We start from the raw sequence: 21,189 nt of genomic DNA, 5'->3' as shown, positions 1-21,189 counted from the left end.
ACTGGTCAACAAAGCCCCTCTTCAGTCATAGCCTGGGCCATAACAGCAAGGATAAGGATAAATGCAATCTGTATGGACAGTTTAGGTACACAATCAACCAAAATGTTTTGAGAAGTGGGAGAAAAAACATTCAAAAATAGACAGCACATGGAAACTCCACACAGACTGGACATCAGGATCAAATCCCAAATTCTTGAATTGTGAGGCAAAGATCTTGTGCACTGTGCCGCTGCGCTGCCTGTGCCATCAATCCATAAATCTAGGCACTTTAGACCAAAGCCTTATACTGCTGTTCTACACTGAGGATGTTTCTTATACAGGCCATTGGAAATTATGCCCATATATAGTTGCCTATCATGTTCCATATGAAATTTCAAATGTTAAGATTATCCTAACAAGGAATGCCAACATTAAAAAAACTACCAACTAGTATTTTAAACAAGTGAAAAAAAGTCAATATTAGATGAAGGAAAAGAAAAATATCATACATTTCTTTTGACTAAAATTTGAACTTTGTTGTCCCACTCCCCCATGTAACATCTAAACTTGGTGACATTACTTTTTGTGCAAAACCATTGGTTTCCCTTCACTTGTTGAAGTGTAAGGTGGATAAGTATAAATTTGCATGAATGAGTGAACATCTACCTTTTGCTATGATATTCTGCTTTATACTTCCTATCCGCCATCTTGCATTTTTGCTAAAAGTATGGTCAATTCAAAGGTGACACTCAGCTAACAAAAACACAAAATGTTGGTTTATGCTCCTAGTACAGACAGTCTCTAGCACTTGGCACTATCAGGGACCCATAAGCAAAAGAACACAGAAAATATACCCCTCTATCATGGCTGATGAGTTTGTTTTGTAATGCAGGTAAAGAGAGGTACAACAGGGGTCAGCTGCACTTCAGCATGGCTGAGGGAGGTACAAACAGTCCCAGCAACATAAGTACTAGAAATTCAGAGCAGATATCCAGTGATACTGGATAACACATCCACAATATGTGAGAACTGACCCACATCCCATTCCAATTTGTAACACTATGTCAGGAGTGTTGTGTGGCTTCATGTACTTGTGTTATAGTTACATCATGCAGTGACAACAAATGAGCACAGAACACAAACTCACTGACATAAACTGGATAAAAAGCAGCTCCATTCATGTGTAACTATTATGCTTTCTGCAACTGAATGACTCTGCAGAAGTTAGTTCTGGCAAAGTCTTTCCTGCTGGCCTGCACTCATGTAGATTCCATTATACCAGGCAGAATTCCAGTTAAGTAATCTGCTTAATCCATCTCTCTTGCATGGCTTGGCCACCAGTGATGACCTCTCCATGCATCAAAGGTTTTTATTAACCCACCAGGGATTTTTGGCAATTAATTCATCCTTTGCTACTCAGAACAAAAACTGGTAGATTTGCTCCTCATAAAGTAGAGACTTATGTTATGCCAACTGGCATTTTACAAAGCCCACAAGAAGCAGTTATATTTTTGCCTCATTTATTTACTCTGCTGAACATTCTGTACAACTATGGGTTAAGCAGCTTTTAAATCTTAGTAGCCTTTTGATTATCAGGTCCTACTTTTGCCTGTTGAACATTATAAGCAGTTGTCAGAGTGAAGGACAATTTCTTAAAATGCAGTGCATCTTGAAAATGTGGTTGAATGGCTGACATCACCACACCTGTCCTGCAGATTTCCTGCCACACTGTTACCATCTATTGCCAGTGGAAGAGGCCATGGCTGGCTTATGCTGTTAAGCAGATGCTTTAGGTTGGACCACACATGCTGTTTCCAAGGCAGGCAGCTATTGCAAGTCTGCAGGCTTCCTAAAGGAAGATAAGAGGGATAGAACGGAGGCCTCCAGAGGTCCAGGAAATGGGTTTGCTCTCTAATGCCCAACTGTAGTCTCACGTCCAGGACAAAGAATAGGATGATCAGGCAATCATATGGGAACAGATGAGCTGGAGGGTACTCAACCTGTTCTAGGATGCTTTCTCTTGATTCAGAAGGACCTGTTAGGCAAGGTCCCAGAAAAGGATAAAATAAAGTAAATACACTTTATCATATCATATTTGAATGAAAAGATTGTGCCAAAGCCCTGCTTGCATCTCAGTTTGCAGGAAGGGAACAACTATATTCAATTTCCTGCACCCCCTTCCATTGTAAATGCAAAAGGCTGCTTCCTCCAAGGTCATTACTTAATTTAATCAGTTTAGGTTACCACATCTCAGAAATAGGAAAATGTTTATATTTTCACCAGAAGCTAAGGATTCCCCAGACTCTATGATGTGACTAAAATACTTTAGCAAACTTTAAAAACAATATGATTTTGAGTAATGCAGTAGCTAAACCAAACTCTCTGGTAGCTTATGCTTCAGTAAACTTTCTTGTTCCCAAGTTACAGTTTCCAAGATGCATTTTTCATAGGCTTGATCCTTGTTAACTAGTTCATACTAGAACTGAAATCCTAAAAGCAAAGGAAATTATCTGTTGCTATGACAGGCATTTTCTTTCCACACTCAAATCATTTTTCAGTGTAGTTAGATCTTCTAATCATATACCAGGTTTGAGCAGGTTTTTAGGGTAGGGGTTAATCCTTTGAATGACAATACATAAACTAAAAACAGTGAAACCACATATTGAAAAATAAAATTTGACAGAACCCCATGACATACCAAAAGTTATAACTGAGGTCAAGACTATTTTTAGTTGCTCAGCTAAAAATATTGTTTGAAAGCAGCTTAAGAAGGAGGTTCAGAAAGACAGAAATAAGAGCAACATTGCATCTGTATGAAGTAGTCTAGTAAAAGTGTGTCTGTATAAAACCTAACTGCATTAAAGATAAAAATATATGAGCTACAGTAATTAACATGGGTTTAGGGCAGAAGTCATGGTGGGCAATGCTGTCGTCTGCATATTACTATGAAAAATATTCATGTGTACAATAGTTTTTCTTTACAATACAATGTTTTTTATCTATATAGGATTTTGACCCTATGTCACTCGAACTCCATCTTAAAGATCATTTACACAACACATTAATAACAATGTACTAAGCATGTAATCAGTCGTGAGATACTTGGGCACCCAGGTTGATAGCAACCTGACTTTTGACCACCATGTTGCCTCCGTTGTACGGAAAGCTTTCTACATGGCCTACCTCATAAATAAGGGTATTTCATCCAGGAACAAGGAGGTCATAACATTCCTGTACTGCTCCCTTATCAGACCCATTATCAAGTACAATGTCCCCTTCAGCATGTACCTTACCAAGCACATGCAGCAGCTGGAGAGACCACAGAGGTTCCTGACCAGGAAAATCCAGGGTCTCATACACCTGTCCTATACAGATAGGTTAAACACCCTGTCCCTCTACTCAGTCTCATACAGACTACTCAAAGGTGACCTGTGTCTGGCATACAAGGCCATTTCAGAACCAGCCTTGATGGAGTTGCTGCATATCTGTAAGACAAACTCCAGTCATGCAAGCCACATGCAAGGCTTTAACCTGGTCTGTGACATTAATAGAACTTGTTGGTGGGATAGATTTGTGTCCCAAAGACTCCCCAGTCTGTGGAATAGACTCCCTCTCCATGTCAAGCAGAGTACCTTTCTAGCCTCCTTTAAGAGGAACCTGGATGACTGGATGGGAAACAGAAAATATATCCCTGGGATCCCACCTGTGTCTTTGCTGGACAGGGGAAACAGGTGCTGATTTTGAAGGAATATGGCAAAATTCTTGGCTAGGCTTATTAAGGCCACAAGGCTAATAGCCTAGTATCATCCTATGAACCTACTGGTCAACTACTGGCAGAGTGTATAGCAAGGTTCTTCTGGTTCGATTCTTGGCTGTGGTGCTATCTGTGTTGAGTTCACATGTTCTCACACTCCAAGGTTAAGCAATGTAAACAGGGCATAGGATGTACATGCCTGTGAGTGGTATAGAAGAACAACCGGAGCAGGGCTAGCCATTCGGCTGTGTGAACCTTGGCTCTAGATGATTTTCCCTGTTGAAGTGACACCCAGACCTCATGTGGAAAATGTAAAAAAGGGTTGTGAATGAATGGATGGATGGATGGATGGATGGATGGATGGATGGATGGATGGAAGGATTAATAGATGTACTGGTCAACTATATGAACCACTGAGTAAGAACTAATGTAATAAATAACAGTACTGAAAGGGCTGCTCTGGGATAAAGAAGAAAACTTGTGCTAGTGTTTTATTCTTCTGTCATTCATTCATACTGCAATGGCTTATTAGTGTGAAATACAAAAGCCAGGGGGAGCTGTAGAATTACATTCATTTGTCTGCACATCTATTTGTTCTCCGAATTCCTATAGTCAAAACCACTCCACATACACTGGTCTTTAAAAGTGGAAGGACTTAGTGTTTATAATAAGGATGTGGAGATGGACACACAATATCCTCCTGTTATATATTATTTAGTTCTGTTTTATATTTTTGAATTTAATGTCAGTAATGCATTGTTGAACATTGCAGTTTTAATGAACACGTTGTTGAGCAATCAGAATAAATCTGTACCGATAAGTACCAAATCTGTTTTACATTTCAGATGTAATAAACACTAAAACAGAAACAAATGCATCACTAAAACTGGCAAAGAAAAATAATTTTAGTGAATGGTTTGGAATTTGTAATGAGTTACGACAAAATAAAAAACAATGTAGGCAACACCGCAAAGACTGTATACAAAACAAATCCTAAGCATGTAGTCTTTGTAATGCTTTTAGAAAGAATATTTTTTCAATCACTGGTAGCATACAGTTCACAGCTGTGGTACCTCAAGGGTGGCCATTGATTATTGATATGGAAACACTTTACCAGGCACTTCCCTAATTCAAAATGGGCTTAAATATTGAATTACAAGGTTTGACTTAAGCACTTAAACAAATGTTACTGGAGAAGAGAAAACAGAAGCTGTTTAACTACACTATAGGATTCGATTGGAGTTTACCTAAGAAATCAGTTTTCTCACCCATGGGTAATGATTGGGGAACTAGGAATTAACAACTGAACTTGTATTTTCCAATATATAAGGGAGATGAGAAAGGGACAGGTTCAGCTAAAAGGAAGAATGAAGTGAATTCCAAATGAGCTACTCTGGCTTCATGGTCACAAATCACATACCATTATGCATACATTAACATTTGTAAAACCTTCTTACAATGCTAACAGCAAAGCTTGTCTTAATAATCCTTACTTAAACAGCTTTCAATGTCCTTGCATGCACAATAATACACATTTGCACTTATACTATTGTTTATGAGTTTGCTGAATGTCAATAACCTACCAAAACAGGAGCTCAGATATTTGATGGGACATTCCATTAAGATTTTCTCTTGGCTGCTTCTTGAGGCTATCAGTGCAGAATCAGTGCACTGCTAATGTGCATACTAAGGCTAAACAGTATGCATGTATCTCTAGTATTATGGGATATTTTGTGAGGTACACTGATTGTGCATGAGGCTAAACACTGTTCCTTGGTTTCACCAGCATCACATGACTTTTTTGCTCACACTCACAATTCTGGAATGCTTGAGAAAAAGGAAATGTATAAGCACAAGTGGACCATGACTGGAACAGAGGTGGTTTCTGCTTGGTGGTGAGAAGATCTGCAAGTTAGGCTACTTTTTGTACCCAACACAGATGGCAGCCTAGTTTATCTACCATTAAGGTCGTCTCTGAGTTTGAAGCATACTGGAACATTCTAATTCAGATTCTGCAGTATGTTTTTGCTGATCATGTCTAACCTAAGATTAATGTAGTTTTGTGCACAGATCTCTAACTTAGTTATTCAATTGTTATACTTAATAACATATTAGTTCATTCTCGAGGTACTCCAGTTATATTCCATCTCCCAAAACAGGATTGTTGCAATGGCTATTCTAAACAAATGTCAAGAGTGTTTGTGTGTGTGTGTGTGTGTGTGTGTGTGTGTGTGTGTGTGTGTGTGTGTGTGTGTGTGTGTGTGTGTGTGTGTGTGTGTCTGTGTGTGTGTATGTGTGAGTGTGTGTGTATGTGTGTGTGTGGATGGGTGTATTCATTCCATTTAACTGTACTCTGCTGCAGATTTATCAGATATTTTGAAATAAAATATATACAGTTTATGTGAAAATAAACAAAAGATAACATCATGAGATGCCATTATGATGGCTGCCATATGTTTCAAGTATAAATTACAGAACTTCTATACACTACAAATATTAACAATAAAGTCTGTACTGTCAGCCTGCAGGTAATTACACTCTCTGCTCTTGGACTTTTCACAATGAACACTTATGAAAATCACACAGAATAACACAGCTCTTAAAAAAACTAATCTTTCTATAACAAACAAATGAAAGAATCATTAACACTTTTTCTTCATTCACTGTTATTTTGGGTCATACTGATGCCTGTGCTTAAATCTGTCATCATTAATAGGTTTTGCGTCTTCTAGCTTTATCTTAAAGTAAAACATGAAAGGAAAGAAAAGGCAATACAATGTGGATATACACCCCACTAGGCAGTTGCAAAAGCAGTTTCTTTAAACTGTATGATTAATAAAATCAACATGTTCCACATATTTATTATTGTAATGCAAATATTTTAAGGGAGATACAGTACTGGCGGTTATGCAAAAGTAATGCAGCATTACTGTGTCTTATTCTAGAAAAGAAGATCACAATAACACAGAAAGGAACATTAGCTAAACCACTATGAATTTAACTAAATTAATTATATTACACAAATAATATTGTGTATACTCATATCAGCCAAGTGCTCAACAATTTGTATGTTTTCTACTTCATGTTCTTGATTTTAATTAAAGTGGAAACAGCTGCACACTACTTATGAGATCTGTCCCATTTTATATTTCCCTTGGGCATAGACTGAAATTGGTTCATTAGTAAACAAACTTATAGATACACACACACACACACACACACACACACACACACACACACACACACACACACACACACCTGAGTGACAAAAAATAAATAGGCCCTGGTTGTATGCTTCTACACTTAATAGACTCAATTGTAAACTTCAGCTTTTCCAGTTATCTCGTTTTTTAAATGGCTGCAAGTTCAGTGCCCACTGCAGAAGATAAGCTCAACAGATGATTCAAATTTTAAACCTGATTTTTTTCTATAAAAGCTGAAGACCCAAGTGCTCACCTCCTGTCTCAAAGCCAGGGACTTTAATATCTAGTAGAGGGGGGTACGGTACCACTTGCCATGTGCTTGAACTGGAACATGAGTTCATGCAAGCAGCAGCCATGGGTTAACCAAACACATTATTTGAGTTTGAGCAAGTTAAGTTTGGCAGCTGTGGTGAGGGAGTAGAAGGAAGTGAGATTATAGATTAGATTAATGGGGTGAGATTATGGATTAGGGTAATGGGGTGAGATTATAGATTAGGTTTAGGTTTGGGAAGTGGGGGGTTTAAGTTTAGGGAGTGGTAGAAGGGATTTTTAACTTTAGGTAGGTGGAAGGGAGTTTCAGGCTTAGGGAGCAAGAAGAGAGTCTTAGGGAAAGTAAGTATGATTTAAGGTTTGAGGAGTGGGAAGGGAGTTTTGGGTTAGGGAGTGGAAGAGAGAATTCTAGATTTAAGCAGCTGGGAGTGAGTTTCAGGGTTAGGGAGCAAGATGTGTGTCTTACGGCTAGGGATAGAGAGAGGAAGTGTTATTCAAAGTTTAGCAAGAGGGAAGGGAGTTTTAGGGTTAGGGAGTAAGAAGAGTGCTTTAGGGTTAGAGATAGGTTCTGTTAAGGCTATACAGTTTTATAGGATAGGGTTTGGGGAGTTACGAGAGATTGAATTAATGAGAATTAGAACATTTCAAGCAAATAGCACCTGACCACTTGTAGTAAATCATTTAAAGCTTATGTTATATTTGTTTTAATTAATAAAGCTTATTGAAAATGCTGGTGTGGGAAGAAAGAGCCAGAGAATTGTTATGGCTAGGCTTGTAAAGGTCCTAGGGCTGATAGCCTAGTACCAACCTATGAACCTATGTTTGCATATATGTATGTGCTATAGAACTAAGGAGGCATAGGCAGAGAAAGACATTATTTTTACTTAGATTATTCTTATTATTATTAATAGTAGTAATAGTATTATCATTATCAGTATTAGTATTATTGTAATATACTTAATAGAGCATTGTTTTCATTTATTTTTTCTTTTTCTTTACACTTTGTTGAGTGGGCTTGTCGTATTAGGCCAATGGCCTCTTTTCAGTGGAGAACTGAGGTTGTATTCCTACTGTCTAGAACTTCCATACTAAAAACAGTAAGACAGAATACTTAATGAATCAAAGAAAGCAAATAAGGTTATCTGGATTAAAATCAGTCCACAGCAACTTTCAGGATATCTTATATCCTACCATTTACCAGCTTCACAAAATGAAGTTTAGTAAAGTAAGTTATGGTAAATCTGGACTGGAAACAGGATGCCTATATAGAGACATTATAGCTTATGCAATAAAGAAGCAATCTTTCATAAAGATTTGCTTATAAAAGATGATAAAAGGCAAATGTCAATTCATTAAAAACGTTGCCACAGGTAGAGTTTCAGAAGAGGAATTATCAAACTATGCCAACAGACATTCCAAAGGTAACTCAATAAAAAAGGTATCAGTCGATTGGGAAAGTAAGATAGTAAAAGACAGAGAGCTACATTCTGTTGTTTCAGCAGTTATTAAATGGTTAAGTAGTAAGCACTGTTATTGCTTGGAACAGGTGCATTCCTATTTAAAAGTTAAGTACATTTTTAGTTTATGTTGGTGAATGCACTATGTATGGCCTACTCAGTGCAGTCAGCCAATGAACATATGTTTGGAAGGTGGGAGGCACAGTAAACAGAGAAAACCATATAGTGGCAGGGAGAGCACACAAACATAACTGGTGACTAGAAATCAGAACTGAACCTCAGACACTGCTGCTATGAATTAGAGATCTTGCCAATCAGCTGCCATAATGTTTTCACATACCATCTACATACCAGAAAGAGGCCTTGAGTTCTTTAACGTAGGTCTGATCCAGCTCTGGTGCACTGTATGTTATGAATCCCATTTTGTATTTTTCTCAGATTTTTGATGCACAGGTCCTACACACTTATTTATTTTATTTACTGAATTTGTTAAACGTGTAAGTGGACTGATCTAAGGACCCTTTTCAGCCATGACTCAGTTCAAAGGCAAAGTATACAAACATGAGATAAAAGGTACAATAATATAACTATAGGGTAGATCATCATAGGCTAACAGATATAGTGGCATTGAAACAATATATCCAAGAAACACAGTAACATGAGAACACAAAAATACATGACATCCCGAAAGAGCAAGTTATTACATTTATAAACTGACAATTCATTTTTGTGAATAAAATACAAATTGGACAGGCTTGTTAGAAGGCAGATAGCATCAGAGTTCAGGAAAGAAACAGATGAAAACACAAAAGCTAAACACGCATAGTGAAGCGTGTGAAAGACCAACTAGTATGTGGAGTCTACATGTGTGGGAGACAGAGATAGAGGTTAGTCAGGGGTATGAGAGGACAAAAATAAATTGAGGATGTGAGAGGCCTTGTCACTGTGGTAGAGTGAAAGAATGGTGAAGCATGAGTGGGGATCATCCCTCATACGGATGGTTAATATAAAAAAAGGAAGGTGAGTGTGGTTAGCTAGGGACTGAAAAAAAAAAAAAGATGTAGATGGTAGAAAACAATTTAAGTGTCGTGGAATTAATACTCTAATACTAGAGGGATATGATGGCTTTTAATCTTGACAAAAGGCTTTTTCATTTGAACTAAAAGTTGCTTAAATTTAGGAAATAAATAATCATGAATTACAATACGTTTATAGTTTGTTGCTAGAATAGTTTTAACATGTAATACTACGGAACAATGTTATTTTTCAGCTTTGTTAATCACTGGCCTGGTTATGTACAAGTAACCGATAAGCAAACGATATGCAAGCAGAAGTTAATGGACTCTGTCTTTGGTAAACCAGTTGTAGCTTATTTGTAAATGTTTGTTTTAACCCATTATTATTCATAATGCTTGCTGTATGGATAAAACAGGAAGAAAATGTGTTGAGAGCAAATATGTGATAAATAAATCACAGATAGATTTATTATAGACCAACAATATGCACTGATCAAAGCTGGTGCAGGCTAATCTATAAAGAATAAAAGCCTTCCTACTGTATTACATGATTCTCAGTAAATGTGTGAATGAATGGTTTGCTTTAATGAAAGCTACACTTAGGAAATGACCACAAGAAATAGCATATATTATGGCTTAACCTTGGGGATAGGGATAGAGAGAGATAAAAAATATATGGAGAGCTAGGCTGAGTTGTGAACACTATCCACTTGTGTGTACAAGAGCCATTAAAATAAAGATTAAGAGGAAGTTATTCCACATGATCAAAAAGTGAATATAATAACTAGTCCATCTACGTGTAGTATGCAATATTTATAAATCTTGGCAGACGTAACTTTTACTGATGAAAACTTCATAGAAAAATCTTAATTAAAATCACAATATAGTATTCCAGTAGAATTCAACAGTTTTATTTCAAAGTGCTGAAATTTACTCACCAAGATACTGCCATGTTTGTTTCCTGTATCTGGCAATGCTTCTGGTCTGGATTCACCATTACTGGATCCAAGAGTAATTGTGCCTCCACTGTGACCACGGGTCTGGCTCTGTATATAAAGCACAGGGTTTTAGAGAAGTTATGCATCTACAGACAAGCAGTAAGTAGTTGGCCAGTATGTCTGTTTTGTTACAACCTTATCTTAGTTCAACTGCCCCCCCCCCAAAATAACAATAATTCTCAACAATAAAACAAATTATGTTTCTCACTTCTTTGTGGGCAACGGTAACTACTTCAGCTTAATATTTCTTGTTTTTTTTTTCATCTTCTACTGTACAAGATATTATCAAGCTAGAAATGTATGTCTTTGACAATTATATTACTTTACAGATTTGGATAGTTTGTTCTTAACCTTTGTACAATGTTGGAATAAATAGTATAGCAGCCAGCTGAAGGCAAGAAACAATAATCCATCTCAGAATAATAATGACTTTACTTATCAAACAGCAGGAGAAGAAAAGAAAGCATTTATTCACTAAGATTGTTTTTCTATCAAACTGACATGAAATAGGGTATATCTTTAGAAGTATGCAAAGTTTTTACCAAGTATGAAAAATATATTCTTAGATAACAAGTCACAATGATCAGAATGTTCCCTGATTATTTCAATATTATTTTGAAGAATGGTGTGTCTGGTTCTGGGTAGTCTGAGCACCACATTTATTACTCTGTTACTCCTTGACTGTATACTTGTTTGGAAAGAAAGCAATACTCACTGGAGTAATTAGCAAAATTTCCAGACACCAACATTCCTAGCATATACATTTGTAAAACACAAACTTATACCACTGATACCCTTAGCTGTTGGAATCCAAGCTGACTAGCAAAGTACAAAGGGTAAAAATGTGCAAAATCATATCGCAGGTCAGACTCATGCAAAGTAACGTTGTTTTATTGAATAAGAAATGCACACACACACACACACACACACACATACACACACACACACACACACACACACACACACACACACACACACACACACACACACACACACACACACCCTTGACTGTTTAGCACAATGTCAGGTGCTCCATTTAACCATTCAAGATTACTGGACAAATGTAATATATGTTGATATATAAATGGGGAGCCACCCTGTCAATAAACTATAAGAAAATAAGAAAAACAACTGGCAATGCATTATAATTAGTATATTTTAATAGTCTGTTGTTGGTATTTACTATGAAAAGGCCTGACCTCAGTTCAAGGGGATATAACTAGACATTAGACAATTTTCAGATGACTGCAGGAAGACTTTCACTATAGTATAGCTCTGTAACCAACACCTTACAGTGAAATTGTTCTAACAATGCTAAAAAATGGACAGACTTCAGAATATGCCGACCTGATAATGAAGTAGAAAAACATGTACTTCATGCTTCACATTTAACTAAAAAAAAAATGAAATAGACCAATAATTTAAACTTCAAAAATATTAAATGAAATTAACTTTTAGTACACGGAGTGTCATGATTATGCTCCAAAATCTGAAAAAAGGTAAACCTGTTGCACACTTCTGTAGTGTGAGTCCCAAACATAACAATGCTTCCAGACGTACGTAACATTTGTTACACAGCCCAGAAGCACTGCTACAGTGCAGTGTCATAGAAGGGACTTTACTTCACTCTTCACCGTCCTCGTACTTGACTCACATTTTCCTTCTCCCCGTAGAAGTTTACAGATGTCATCTGTAAGTAATTTAGGTAACTAAGAATAGAATTTAAAACCCATCCCTGCCATCTTTCTCCAATAATATTTACTTGCTGTCTATAATATAGCACTTGCTAAATGCTTTACTGGCATTAAAGGCTAGTAAAACACTTTGCACTTTTTTTTAATTTGTAACTGGTAGTAAACGGGGTAGATAAAACTCCATGCACTACAAAGAGTTATGGTTTGTTTTCACAGATCATAACCAATTATTATGTGTACCCAACATGGATGCTAAGATTCACCTCTCAAGTGAATTTTTTGGCATTCATGTCTCAAATACATAATACGTTTACAATCAGAGACCCGATCATAACTCTCTTAGTGCATGGAGTGCTGTGATTATGCTCCTATAACAGATAAATAATATTCTTGTGAGACTTGACCTTAACAATGCTTACAAACATATGTAACAGTTGTTAAACACCCACTATTCACTGTTAACATCACATCTGGCACTAAAAGTTGACAGCACTGGCCAGTAAACAGGGGCAGCAGGATATGAAATGGCTTCATTTCAACTACTGTTTCTGCCTGCTGTCTGCTACATTACATCCACTATTTTGAATCAAACTGCTTCTCTTAGACAGGAAATAAATAAAGATGACAACCACTTCTCCAGTGCTTTGCAGGCTTTCATAGTTTGCACCGCACATTGTTTTTTCTTCTATCTTACTTTTATTAACTAGTAGTACAGGGAGCAGATAAATCTCCATGCAGTGCAAAGAATTATGATTGGCTCTCTGATCATAATGTAGCATTATGTGTTCTCAACATGGATGCCAAGGTTCAACTGTCGAGCTTCGCTCTGTAGGTGATTTCCTTGGCATCATGACTCAAATATACAATATTCTCCATATTCTGCATGATCACAATTACTAAAACTACTCTGGAAATGGTTATTTTGTTAAATATTTAGAAAAATTTCCTCTTGAATCAAATTAATTTATCTACTAGAACTAAAACTGAAACTATGTAAACTATGATGACCATATGTGTTTTACCTTGTAACTAAATAACACCAAGAAATATAGGGGTTCACTTATAAAAATGGGAATAAATATAAGAAATATTCTGTGTGTAATATATTCTCTTTCAGGGGGATCTGTGCTGATTTTCTGCTCCATCTCTTAGAGGATATGTTTGGAGGCTGGCCGGGCAGCTTGGAAGGTCTGTTGAAGGACCCAGGAAACACTACCAATGCCACTTAGATAAAGGAGTAAACTAATAACACCACAGTGACCTATCCAGCGAGTATGGAAGGGGAAGAGGATTTTCTAGGCAGGTAAATCATATTTCACTTAATATTTAAAAGAACATATGTTTGCTTTTTTATACATATATGTATACATATATATTTCTTTAAAAAACTTTGTTTAAAAACTCAAGTTACATGTGCTCAGCATTTAGTATTAGATAGAGGACTACATAGATATATTGTTTTACCTTGTTAAATGTTTTATGGTTCACTGTTGATTAGTATTTAAGTGTACCACTTCATTTACTTTGTTACATATTGAAAGATTGTTATTTCTGCATTGTTCTGATGAAGTGTCAATTAAAATCTGTAAAGTCAAAAATGCATAACTAGCTGAATTATGGTTATGTTAAAGTAGCCTGCTTTTCCAAGAAGTGTGAGCTCTACTATATTTCACTAATTTAAATAATAAAATTTCTAAATTTTGCATTAGACTGCTTATTTCTAATTCATTAGAGAGATACTTGAGACTAGAATTTGGGGTTTGGAAAGGGATTTATTATCTTTCTGACATTTTGTTTTATCATGTGTTTATTTGTTTGCATGGTTGTTTATGATATAATTGGTTACAAACTTTGTGGTATATTTAGTTAAGTATGTAATACTCTTTTAAAGAGAAAAATAGATGTGACAGGTAATATAATATTCAACGCATACAGGAACTTTGCCTGCTAAAGTGATATTCCTGTCATGTATTCTTATTGATTGCCAAGATGTGCATGTAGTACACTGGTTCACATTCTCTAAACTGAAGAATCTATATCATTAGATACATCAAAGTAAAATTCATGAATGGAATAAAAATTTTAATGTATTTGTAAAAACATGCAGATCAAAAAGCTCTAATAATAATGTTTTAAGCTGTTGGATCTATTCCTGAAATTCATGGTCACACAACTGGACTTTAATTAAATAATGAATGAGTTAAGCAAGGTATATTGTTAAAATAATGTGAACCATTCGAACATACACACACATCCCAAACAATTTAAACAAACTCTAAAAGAGTATTTCAACAGGAAATGGATCTGCCAATGCTCAAACCCTCCTTGAAAACTCTTTACTTCACTTCCCTAATCAATGTATTCTTCTCTCTTATACTTGTACTGTATCCTGTTAGAGTAATTGCAAAAAAAAAAAAACAAAAAAACATTTTTTACTCCTCTGTTGCTTTTTTATACTAACTACTACTTTTAAACATATTGTGGCTGTAATCCATTAACATTCTTCTACTTATATAATATCTGTATGATGATGAAATGTAATCTGTATGCTCTTGTACTCTGCTAGCTGATTGCATTATTCCACTTGTATAATATCTGTAATAATTACTAAATGTTATATGTATTTACTGGAGCTTTTCTCCCCGGGCCTCTGCTAAAAAAGGGCTTTGGCTCAGTCATAAATTCCCACTCAACAAATGTAAAATAAATAAATAAAATAATATTTTTAAGGTCAAATGTAAGAGAAGGGGTAAACTTCACATTAAATAATATCCTATACAGAAATACGGGAAGGCAGTTTGCTGTCCCTCATGTGCTCACATCAACTTAAGAGTTGAAGAACCAAAACAAATAAATAAATAAATGGATAGATAGACAGACAGAGAGAGAGATAGATAGATAGATAGATAGATAGATAGATAGATAGATAGATAGATAGCAAGATAGATAGATAGATAAATAACAACCTTTCTGTTTTAAACTGTAGCAAGCTGCTACTTGCTACAAATCTTGCTATAGACACAAGTATACATTGTACGCAACAATTTTCTACAATTTACATATCACCCACTAAGTGTTTTGGTGTTTTAACACTTCAGTACTTACACCAATTACTGTACCAGCATTCATTTTTGAATGTCATTACTATAATAAAGCTCCATGAGAAAATGCTGATCAGAACCCCTAACACTTTGCATCTTGCTACACTTTTGTTAATATACCCTTTTAATTCAGTATTGTACAGTCTTGTGATTTGAAAACATACAGATTGAAGCTTACAGATTTATTATTTCTTGTTATCCCTTTCATTTTAATAAAGGCTATGCATTCATATTTTGCAGCTCACCATGAATATACAAAGTGTTCACAACAGTATCTCTCCAACATATTTTACCTGTAAACAGCAGCTTTTCCTGCTCCAAATGCTCCAACTATCAGATCTGAAAATAAAGTAGAAAAAAAAGTTTAGTGGATAACAATCAGGAGGTTTCAATTTTAGCACAATTGTTATGACATTATACAGTATGTATTGTTCTGCTTTAGACATCCCATCTTAGTTGAGTTCTACATAAGTACTTGCATAAGGGCTGTGGAGCTATTAATTAATAATAGCCTTTTTTTCTGTTCATAATGTTCCCATGTGTTACAAAGTACAGTAAAGAGGTACAGCTGTAGGTGTATATTCTCCAACTAAAGATCCACGGGCCGGAATGTACCTGAAGCCTTAATTAGCAGTGCTCAACATGGCGCTGTCCATGTGACTGTTGGAGACACATGAACATATACAGTCATATACCTCTCAATCTCACCATTACAAATCAATGCAGTAGTGTCACTCTACAACACAGTGCTGAGATTAGCGTCCTGCTCTGGGATTCTAGGCAAGATGAACTGTTGACAGTTTTTTTTTTTCTTAAGAAAGTAAAGTAGAACTCTCTCCAACCTATTCTTAACTCTAGGGCATATCGTATAGGATATGACAGAATATTCAAAATCATGCTTTTCACAGAAGAAACATTACTGTTAAAGGAATGCGATCGTCTGTTTTACATGGAAGGATTTTCTGCTAAAAGCAGGTCTAAGAGATTTACTTCACTTAAAAAAAATGTCTCAAATGGCTGTAAACAAGTGGCATTGTAGATTCTCTATTTCACTTTCCCAATTTGCCCATACCATTGGATATCAATTATAATAGCACTGATTAAATGTAGACCACAGCAGAACATTCATAGAAGGTGAGAGAATGTTCTAATCGCCATATATCAACCACAGTCTGAGCCTCACTCCATCTGGACTTTATGGCAACTACAGACTGTCCCCAAAGGCTTCGAGGTCGTCTCTGCAAAATGTAATTAATGAAATGCTTCCCTTGAAAATCATTCTTGCCTGAGGCCCCTCTTCTTTCTCCATTGCATTCTCAACTTCTGCTTAACCTTACTGTTTATTGGTGTTATTAATAAACAAAAGGTAAATGTTCCAAAAAAAACTGCAGGAGACCTACTCAGTTGAGCGACCAGTTTTTCTCCCAGTGTAAAGCCATGCAACAAAAAGTTGAGTAAAATAATCCTAAAACTGAGACAGTGTTTTATTATTTAATAAAATCAAATTCCAAATGGCCCATGGTATACAACATCAAACTCTGTTCTGAGAACCAGAGCAACAGCATGTCCCCTTCCACAAAACAATACTGCTTTAATTTGCTCTTTTAAAGTCTGTCAAGAGAAGGGAAAATTAAATTAGTCACTGATTGGTTTGGTACCTTTGATACAAGACAGTAAAACAATGTGCTCCTTCTCTACAAAGCAAAACTGCTTTAAGTTGAATATTTATGGTTTCCCAGTAGAACATGAATATTTATTTATTTATTTATTTATTTATTTTATTTATTTATTTACATTTGTTGACCGGGAGTGTCTGACTGGACGTAGGTCCATTTTCAGCGGAGGCCCGGGGAGAAAAGCTCCACAGTTAAAATAAACAGACAGTAGTTACATTGGGTTACATAGCGATTAACAATTTACATAGCAATTACTTACAACATATTTGCAGATGAAGAACATAGTACATCAGTAGACAATTAGAATCTTTATCTGTGAAGTACATAACAGACATTAACAAATGTTACAATGAGAAGTTCCTGCTGTATAATAAGTACTAGGCTTATGAGCATCTGAGCTTGCTATAGTCAAAGTAGTTAGTGGAGTGGAAAGAAGGTAGTGGTTGGATGGGGTGTGTGATATTAGAGTGGGAGTTGCAAGGGCATAGCCAGCATGTTTTTAGGTGCACTTTTAGTAAAGTTTTGAAGTGGGTGCATGATGGTATGGAGGTAATTGTGGATGGGAGGGAGTTCCATAATTTGGCTATGGTGCAAGAGAATAGTGCTTCACCAGCAGATTTATTGGCTTTAGTGATTTGCAAGTGATTTTTGTTGCTGGATCTTAGTGGTCTGGTGGTGCGATAGGGTTGGAGTAGATTCTGGAGGGATGGGACATTTAGTGGATGGTTTACTAGTTTGTGGGTGAGTGAGAGTTGATACCATTGAAGGAGGTGAGGGAGTTCAAGCCAGCCCAGTTCAGCAAGTGAGAGACAGTGGTGACTATGGTAGGATGCCCCTGTGGTGAATTTGGTGATTTTGTTGTAGCAGGTCTCTAGCATGTTTAGATCGCACTGCCTTAGGTTGGTATATATTGGAGAGGCATAAAGTAGGGTGGAGATAAGGTGGGAATTTGCTATTGAAATCTTTGCTGCTTTGGTGAGAAGTTGCTTATTTCTGTATAATGCTCCTAGTTTTTTGTGGACTTTTTTATGGTCATGGATACGTGAATGTCAAATTTTAGTTTATTGTCTATTTCCACTCCTATCAATTTGGTGTGTTCAGTTGGGTATATAGTGGTGTATTCTTTTGCTGTGATGTTAAAGTGAGAGTTGTTTTGAGTATGTTTGGTGGGTTGGAAGATGAATAGTTTAGTTTTGTTTGGGTTGAGTATTAATTGGGCATCGGATAACCAAGTTTCAACAGAGGAAAAGGCTTCCTGTGTGACTTTTTGCAGTTTGGGTAGGGACTAGGCTGAGCAGATGATGGTTGAGTCATCTGTGTATTGTATGAGTGTGCCATGTTTGGTGGCAGAGGCTAGATTATTGGTGAAAACAGAGAAGAGTAGGGATCCAAGGATGGATCCTTGGGGAACCCCTATGGAGACAGGTAGTTGAGGAGATATGTCATTCTGCCATACAACGGATTGTTGGCGGTCAGACAGGTAACTCTGAAACCAGTTGATGACTGATTGTGAGAAGGATAGGTTATTGAGGACAGAGATAAGTTGTTTGTGTGGGACCATGTCAAATGCTTTAGATAGGTCTAGGAAAGTAGCAGAGGAGAGATAGCCATTGTTTTTATGCTGAAGGATAGTGTTAGTAAATGAGAGTAAGGCAGTGGTGGTGCTATGGTTTGGTCGGAAACCATGCTGAGTATTGGAAAGGAGGTTGTTAGTAAGGAGGCAGTCTGAGACCTGAGAGTGTATGCATCTCTCTAGTATTTTGGAGAGTGGAGAGAGAATAGCTATGGGGAGGTAACTGGTTAGTTCTGTGGAGGGTCCGCCTTTGTGGAGGGGAATTATATGTGATACTTTCCACAGTGTGGGAATGTAACTTTCTGGCAGAGATCGGTTAATCAAGATGGATACTGGGTAGGCCAGAGCATCAGCTGCTATTTGTAGGTATTCACTTGGGAGGCTGTCTGCTGTTTGGTGGGCTTAAGTTTAGTTAAGAGTTTTTTATGTTGGAGGTAGGTACAGGAGAAAAAGAGAAGGCAGTGGGGAGATTACTAGTTGAAGGTGAGGGTTGGAGGGGAGGGGGGTTGTGTTGTTTAGCTAGTGATAGTATGGTTTGTGTGAAGTGTGTGTTGAATGAGGTAGCAATATTTTCTGAGGAGTGAGGGATGTTAGGAGTAGGGGTACTGACTTTACTTGGGTGGAGGATGGAGTTTATGGAGGGCCAGAATTGTTTGGGGCTGTGTTGGAAGGAGTCTAGAGTAGACTGGTTGTATTGGAATTTGTCCTGTTTTATTAGCTTTTTGACTCTATTGCGTAGTTCTAGGACTTTCTGTCTAGTTGAGGGGGTTTTGGTTTTGCGCCAGTGTTCCCAGGCTTTATCCCTGTTTTTCATTTCTGACTTAGTGGTTTTCTGTGGCCATGGGGAGGGTTGTGCTTTGATTCTGGAAAGTCTTATGGGGGCATGGTAATTAAGGATGCTCAGGAAGGTAGTATTAAAAAATTCAACTGCGTCATCAAGACTGAGGTACTTTAGAGGATGCCAGTTACATTATTTGAGGGATGAGATGAATGTGAGTGGGTTAAAGTTTACAAGCCAAAGCAGAGTGCTCTCCAGGGGAAAATGAAAATTGGCTCAAACAGGTAGACACATACTCAAAGCCAACTTTAGCTGTTTGCAGACAGTTCAGACCCGGACTGCGCTTTTCTTATAAGACTGTTAAAGGTGGTACTGCAGTTGAATACTTAAGAGTGGTGTTAGGTCTAGAAAAGAAGAGTACAGAGAGGAGTTCTGTAATCAGAAGCAACAACGTGTTCCATTGTTAATGTCTCTGTACCACTGAGACCATAACATGGTGAATTAACACATTTTATCCTGCAGAAGAGGGCACACTCTTGGCCTGTGTTAAATCAAAGGCAATAAGTAACTTTCATATTGTGCTGTTACTGGTGGATAGAATCACATTAGACAACCTCGACAGAGTGCTGCTCGCTATATTTTTATCTGTGACTGCATAACTGTCTTGAGGATTTTTCGATCAGATGTTTTTCCAATTGGCTCAGTATCTGCATATACTAGTAGTTGGTTCAAGACATATTTGCTACATACAGTAGCTATTTGCTCAGTTTGTTTTTTATAATCTTTATAATATATCTTTACCATCTCAAAGTGCTTACTCATAGGTTCATAGGTTCATAGGTTCATACTAGGCTATCTGCCCGAGGGCATTTACAAGCCTAGCCCATCGTTTTGTGGCTTACGCCACCCCTTTAGTATGGGGAACTATACCCATTATTTTGCTGTGCCTCTGTCGAGCAGTGACACTGAGGTAATCCCTGGGGTATATCTGCGATCTCCCATCCATTGGTCAAGATTTCTTTTGAACAAGGCCAGCGAGGTGCTCTGCCTCACATGTACCGGGATTTTGTTCCAAAGACTCCCTATGCTGTGGAACAAAATCCCGGTACATGTGAGGCAGAGCACCTCGCTGGCCTTGTTCAAAAGAAATCTTGACCAATGGATGGGAGATCGCAGATATACCCCAGGGATTACCTCAGTGTCACTGCTCGACAGAGGCACAGCAAAATAATGGGTATAGTTCCTCATACTAAAGGGGTGGCGTAAGCCACAAAACGATGGGCTAGGCTTGTAAATGCCCTCGGGCAGATAGCCTAGTATGAACCTATGAACCTATGAACCTATGAGTAAGCACTTTGAGATGGTAAAGATATATTATAAAGATTATAAAAAACAAACTGAGCAAATAGCTACTGTATGTAGCAAATATGTCTTGAACCAACTACTAGTATATGCAGATACTGAGCCAATTGGAAAAACATCTGATCGAAAAATCCTCAAGACAGTTATGCAGTCACAGATAAAAATATAGCGAGCAGCACTCTGTCGAGGTTGTCTAATGTGATTCTATCCACCAGTAACAGCACAATATGAAAGTTACTTATTGCCTTTGATTTAACACAGGCCAAGAGCGTGCCCTCTTCTGCAGGATAAAATGTGTTAATTCACCATGTTATGGTCTCAGTGGTAC

At 37.1% G+C, this 21,189-nt stretch overlaps 1 protein-coding gene across 1 annotated transcript in view; it reads right to left on the bottom strand.

Moving 5' to 3' along the window:
• Positions 1-21,189, bottom strand: part of ITGA8 (integrin subunit alpha 8) — a 1,841,490-nt gene that overhangs the window by 753,183 nt on the left and 1,067,118 nt on the right. The window contains exons 14-15 of the mRNA XM_044067504.1: positions 15,766-15,811; positions 10,618-10,725 (exon numbers count right to left, since the gene is read on the bottom strand). Coding sequence (XP_043923439.1) covers positions 10,618-10,725; positions 15,766-15,811 — 154 coding nt within the window. The remainder of the gene's footprint in view (positions 1-10,617; positions 10,726-15,765; positions 15,812-21,189) is intronic.

Source organism: Protopterus annectens, chromosome 3.part1, assembly GCF_019279795.1.
Source record: "Protopterus annectens isolate FY-2018-M chromosome 3.part1, PAN1.0, whole genome shotgun sequence".
In the NCBI taxonomy this organism is placed as follows: Eukaryota; Metazoa; Chordata; order Ceratodontiformes; family Protopteridae; genus Protopterus; species Protopterus annectens.
The sequence above is the reverse complement of the archived record's forward strand: the minus strand, read 5'-3'. Positions and strand labels throughout refer to the sequence as shown.